Source organism: Euwallacea fornicatus, chromosome 29 (genome assembly GCF_040115645.1).
Source record: "Euwallacea fornicatus isolate EFF26 chromosome 29, ASM4011564v1, whole genome shotgun sequence".
Taxonomy (NCBI): Eukaryota; Metazoa; Arthropoda; class Insecta; order Coleoptera; family Curculionidae; genus Euwallacea; species Euwallacea fornicatus.
Window position 1 is genome coordinate 2,165,439 of NC_089569.1, and position 6,420 is coordinate 2,171,858.

General features: G+C 35.5%; 2 protein-coding genes across 2 annotated transcripts; one reads left to right on the plus strand and one right to left on the minus strand.

The window, feature by feature from the left end:
• Nucleotides 1-78: 78 nt before the first annotated feature.
• Nucleotides 79-1,438, plus strand: Uch-L5 (ubiquitin carboxy-terminal hydrolase L5). Its single transcript, XM_066297940.1, has 4 exons — nt 79-321; nt 394-457; nt 510-1,004; nt 1,059-1,438. Exons 1-4 carry the CDS (start codon nt 246-248, stop codon nt 1,387-1,389), a joined length of 966 nt encoding a protein of 321 aa, XP_066154037.1. The 5' UTR covers nt 79-245; the 3' UTR covers nt 1,390-1,438.
• Nucleotides 1,439-1,482: 44 nt separating this feature from the next.
• LOC136347706 (glutathione S-transferase D4-like) lies at nt 1,483-4,045 on the minus strand. Its single transcript, XM_066297951.1, has 4 exons — nt 2,922-4,045; nt 2,727-2,863; nt 2,358-2,564; nt 1,483-2,304 (listed from the first exon to the last, which is right to left on the minus strand). Exons 2-4 carry the CDS (start codon nt 2,859-2,861, stop codon nt 1,987-1,989), a joined length of 660 nt encoding a protein of 219 aa, XP_066154048.1. The 5' UTR covers nt 2,862-2,863; nt 2,922-4,045; the 3' UTR covers nt 1,483-1,986.
• Nucleotides 4,046-6,420: the final 2,375 nt, after the last annotated feature.

Genomic DNA, 6,420 nt, shown 5'->3' on the forward strand with positions numbered 1-6,420 from the left:
TTAACTTAGCTAAAAAAGGACAAGAAGTAAGTGATGGCGAACAGTTACTTGTCATTTATACATTTTTTGAGCGTGACGTTTTTCAGCATTTTATGAGGTTAAAAAGCCTTTTTCCGAAATTTTACTTTGTGAATTTTAACAAACATAAAACAGACAAAAAAATCACTAAAATACGTCGTGAATTGCATATTTTTGTTGAGCGAAAGTTTTATTAGAACCATTACTTGACAATCCTCAAAATAAATATGAGTGAAAAAGCAGGAGACTGGTGTTTAATAGAAAGCGACCCTGGAGTCTTTTCCGAACTGATTCGCGAATTTGGTAAGCAATTGCACGGCGCCCAAATCAAATTTCAGCTTCTTTGATTGCAAACATCCATCGTTGGATTTGCAGGATGTAAGGGGATCCAAGTTGAAGAGATGTGGAGTTTGGAGGACAACCTCTTTGTCAACCTTCGGTAAGTGAAAAAAAAAATTGTGCCCATAACCAAAAAGAAAAACAAATTTCAGCCCTATTCATGGCTTGATTTTCCTTTTCAAATGGACAAATGATACATCAGAGCCAAGTGGCTCACTTGTTCAAGACAACAGGCTAGACAAGATCTTTTTTGCCAAACAAGTAATAGAAAATGCCTGTGCCACTCAAGCAATCTTAAGTGTTTTGCTCAATTGTCGCCACCCTGATGTCAAACTAGGCCCTACTCTCACAGAACTGAAGGATTTCTGCCAGGGCTTTGATGCCAACATGAAAGGCCTGACAATCAGTAATTCCCAAGTGATTAGTTCTGTTCACAACTCATTCGCGCGACAGCAAATCTTTGAATTCGACCCCACTTTCAGTAAGAAGCAAGAAGATGCCTATCACTTTATTAGTTATGTTCCCATTGATGGAAGGCTGTATGAGTTGGATGGACTAAAAGAGGGACCTATTGACTTGGGTGCCATTCCTGCTGATACAGAATGGACTGATATTGTTAAGCCTATTATTGAGAAGAGGATGAAGAGGTTAGTTTTTTTTATTTGCAAAAAAATGTGTTTTTAACTAGAGGATGTGCTCAGATATAGTGAGGGAGAAATCCACTTCAATTTAATGGCGTTAATTAGCGATCGCATAATGATGTATGAGCGCAGAATGGAAGATGTGCAGAAAAAAATCGATGCAGGCTCCACTGAAGAAAGTTACAAAAGTCAGATCAATGATTGTAAGTTGCTGATACGAGAGGAGGAGACCAAAAGGAATCAGTATAGAATAGAGAATATTAGGCGAAAGCACAACTATTTGCCCTTGATAGTGGAGATTTTGAAGCTGCTGGCGAAGGAGGGAAAACTTATGCCTTTGTATGAACAAGCAAAAGATAGAGCTTTGAAGAGGCAAAAAGTGAAAAATTAATTTTCATATTTTTCTTGAGTAATTTCAATTAATACATTTTTTTACTGCATTTGAGGTTTTTTTTCATCTTGCTTTGACTATTTTTTATTTTGAGGCACATGGTTCTGTCATTGAGACACAATCTATGTTTTACTTAAATTAAGTAAAATGAAATAAACTTTATCTGAGTGCTCTTTTTTAATTTTCGGAAAACTTAACTCATGTGACGTAGCCGACCAATCTTGCATGTGTGTTTCCTAGGCTTTTATATCAAGACATTATGGTTGCTCAATTTTTTTCGTGGACTTTTTTTAGAAGTTTAAGGAGTGATGGTGTTTCATGGGTGGAGCGCTTCTTTTCACCCCCCCAAATTTTTACTATATCCAACCGGTTTCGCATAAAATGGATGCCGTGTTCGAATAACCGCATACGTGACGGAAGGTTATCATTAACCCACATTTTCTGTCGTTCAAGATTAATTTATTTGAAACAAACAGTTGCGTCCCTCTGTTTTCAAACATAGTGGATTCTTTCCTGGAACTGCGAAGACCTATCGTATACATAAAAGCGCTTAGTGAAACGCTATAAGTGCTCTTGATTGTTTTTCTCACATTATGATTAAATTAAAGGCACTTCGTGCCGGCTCATTTCTTTAAACTTATTCAACCCTTCTTTGTTGCACTCCTCAAAATAAACTAAATTTTTCCCATTGGTTAACCATTTTGTTAACCTCGGAAATCGCTCGGGATCAATTGCAAACGCCACCTCCTCTATAGTGGTAATTATAGCTAAAAGGGTGAGGTCGGCAATAGTGAGGTCCTCTCCAGCAATCCATGGCTTATCCTTCAGGAAAATATCCAAAATTCCCAAGTATTCAAGAATGCTCTCTTTGGATTCGTCTGTGACTTCGTCTGCTACTCCTGCCAATACTGGGTGCTGCAAGAATTGAGATGTGGGTGCATTTGAGATGATATATTATATTTACTTACAAACGCATCTTTGCACTTTTCAAATAGGAGATTGTCGAAATGCAGGCGTTGAGTGATTAGGGCGCATTTTTTCACGTCGCTTTTGGGGTACAAAGAGTCCTCTGTGGCGTATTGCCCAACGAGATAAATGGCAATTGCGTGACTGTCCCAGATTGAGAAATTTTCAACCGGGTCTATCAAAAGCGGTACAGTGTGTTGGGGATTTATCTATTAATAAGAAGTAGCTTTTTATCCAAAATGTTTTGATGCGAGCATGTATTCTTTTAAAGTTACACGTTATGTTAAGTCAAGCTTGACCAATTCGCAGCCGCTCTTATTATGCGCAGAACGCTGCGTTGACTTTCGATAATGCGCTTAATCTATACGCACCTCTAACATCTCCTCTGTCCTCAAAAACTCCCTCTCCACTTCTTCAAGCTCCAGCTCCAGTCCAATGGCTTTGGCCACCATAAGAACTGCTCTGCAGGTGGGGCTCATTGGAAAGTAGTACAATTTTGGAGCCATAACTGTGGGTAGGCAATAAATGATTATTTGATTGATTTTTGTGTGGGACCTCTGATTTACCTTCTGCTGCTTGGGCAAAAATGGACTAGAAGGGATTAAGCTGATTCGGCTAAGAAATCGACCCATTGATTGAGACAAAAGAGACGGCTAAACTGTATTGCGTTTGCCCAGGATAATTTACCATTATTTCTGTATGTATTTTTGTAACCCTGGAAAATGGTCTTGAAGCTTTATGTGACTCGTCATCGATCTAGATTTAGGAACGATGGAAATCTTTTTCGATAGAAAACATGATTTATTATCCAAATAACAATAATAATCAAAAGTGCTCAATGGCTGCTGACTCTTCCACGTCTCATTATACAGGGTGCTTAGAAACATTAGTACAAAGCTTAAGGGAGTGAAAGAAGAGTTCAAAATAGTAGGAAAAGTTTCTATGAATAATGATCCAATTGTGCACCGTTACTGAGATATGGCCCTCCAAAAGGATTCTATAAGTTGGATATTTTGAAAAATATCATTCTTTCTAATAGAATGAAAATTGTAAATAATAATCATACCATAAGAGCCATAAGAGCCTTTAACTATCGTAATTTTTATAAAAATTGAATATAAATAAAGGATTATTACCTATAATTTTCATTCCATTACCTTAATCAGAAAGAAAGTTATTTTAAAAAATATTCAAATGATGGGCCCCTTCAAAACACATCTCAGTAAGGATGCACCTTCGGATTAATATTTATAGAAACTTTTTTTACAATTTCTAGTTCTATTTTCGCCTCTTTAAGTTCCGTATTAACTTTTCTAAATACCCTGTATTTGTGCTTTAATAAAGTTTGTTAACCCTCAACAAGTAGTCTCAAACCACGAAAACTGCATGCAAACAAAATAAACATTTCCAAAGGTCAATTCAACTTATCTCAAGAAACATAAGGCTCAAGTGCTCATTCTCGATCAGATCCACAAACTTAAGTTCCATAATTATCTCCAGCGCCTCGGCGGTGATAAGTACAGTTGTACAGGGGGGGGCTCAACACAGACCCGTACGGGATGATTGGCATCTGTTTAATCAAAATCTCTATGAATAAGAGTAAAAGCGGCTTCATTAAGCACGCCAGCGTTGTAGCTGCTATTATGCTGTGGCTGTTAATTTGTTATCTTTGTTTTCTCTATTTTTAAGTTTCAAATAGGAGTCTACGTGAGTGCTTGATATCTAATTAGTGAATTAGTATATCAATTTCCACGTTGTAGCTTGTTAAAATCATTAATAAAAATTTACTAGAGAGATACTAATCAGTATTAAGGACTTTTCTGGATAAAATTTTCATAAACATGGTAACACTTAAAAAAAGTATGAATCCAGGATTCCACTTGTAATTTACTTGAAAAAAGAGTTGCGAATAAAGTATACAAAAATCGCTTTTACCATAAAGCTACTGTAGTAAGGGGTGCATAAAAGTAATTAATAATTCTTTGTATGTATCACCTAGTTTTGGGTCATTTCTAAGCCGCCAAATTTAAATGAATTATACCACGATGTACGTATAGTTGCCTATCCAATATGCATCAAATATACTTAAATGCGTTATCCCGGACGTTGTTATCTAATATCGCACAGTGGGGGGAAATGTCTATTTCATAGGTCAAAATAAATTTTTGCTTCATATACTATCACAGAGGCAATAATTTATCAAGGTTTTTTGGATAAAATTCCAACTTCAATCAACTTTGCGAATAAATTTCAAATCAGGATTCTACTTGAAATTTGCAGTAGGTAAAGTTTACTCAAATTACTTAGACCTTCTTATGTTGTCTGTCTGAAGATAAGATTTAACGGAGTGTACTCAAGATTTATCTGAATTAGAAAAACTAATATACTTCAGGGCAATAAATTATCTTCTAAGTGATCGTATTGTTTAATTTACATTATTTACTAATCTATCACTATCGGTTATAACAAATCTGGGAGAGATGTACATAGGTAACTTTTTTGGTCCCTTTTACTAAGCAACCATCTCTATTTAGATTATATAATGCAATTCTTTAACTGATGGTTTTTGGTAAGGCAAACAGGATATTGCCATTTAATTATTTCGTTGTTACAATAAGAATAATGGAAAAATACATGTGATTCCTATTGTGGTAATTTTTCGTGCACTTACAATGGAAATTTCATTTATTTTAATCGAAAAGTGGAGAATCAATACTATCGGTTTACGGTATTAGTGGGGACTCCCCCATGAGGTGTTTGCTTTCAAGCTACATTCAGTGCTCTGGTAGTGCTTAATAAATAGGGTTCCCGTAAAACGAACTGAGATACAAAAAAAAAACAATTCAATCCAGGTGCATATTGTTGCGAAACCATGAGGTGGTTCCCAGAACGATGAATTCCTGTATGAGACTGCGCAATGAAAATCAATCCCTCAATCGACAGCGGTTAAATGTGGTGCCGGCGAAATGCTAAGACATTTTGCCATTTTGATATACAGGGTGATTCAATATTCAGTACAAGTATTTTAAAAGATTATTTTTGAGGTCAAAATAAGACTATTTCTTCGTATAAACCGGCGCTCTAAAATGTATTCTTTTAGAGCTAGAGTTATCCAAAGTTGGGTGAAAAAAATCGATCGTGTCAAATGGTGATCACAGTTAGTGATCACATTCCATGATTATTTAAAGGCCCTTGTTTTTTGACGTCCTAATTTTTGCTTAAAAAATTATGTAATCTAATATCTAAAGGGTTGGAGGTGGAGTCTACACTTTGCATAGCCTACATTTTATTTTTCCATCGAGAAACTATAATTTTAACTATCATCATCTGGGAGGCGATCAAAAAATCCAAATTTTTGGTATGTTGCGTTTTTTCAATACAACTAACCGTTTGCAAGAAAATCGTTGTGGAACGATTATGGGCGGTGACCGCTGCGACTCCTCATATTTTTGCGTATAATTTTTTTTGGACTTGTTTTTACCCTTTAAAAAAAATTACTTTAATTGTTTACAACAAATGTTGCAAAATTTTTGGTACCTTAATTAATCCTTTATTCACCTAATGCTGCATTTCTTATCATAAAATGTTTGTAGGATAAAAGAACTTCCTTTTCAATATGGTTTTGTGCAACAATTGTCTGTTATGGGAAAAGTGTACGCATTACGGGATTGTAACTAAAAAAAAAGCAATGCAACGATCCCCAAATACATATTCGACCACAGAACGTACATAGTTCGATCTGCGAAAAACCGTTTCTTAACATTTTAAGAGCGGCACGAAGTTTCATTTGAAATGAAAAAAATCCTTAACGAGATCCAATAACCATTAATAAATATTGTATGTGTTAGTTTGTTGTTATTTTTTATTTTGTTAATTAATCATACGGTGCTGTAAGTATGGTTGCCTATGAAAAATGTATTTGGTGTACTTAAACATGGTATCACGGGGCTGAGATCTGAAATGAACCATAGGGAGGAAACATCTGTTCCATAGGTCAAAATTGATTTATGCCGCACAATTGTTTTTTTTGTTGAATTTTCTTACTTGAAAAATTGATTTATTCGA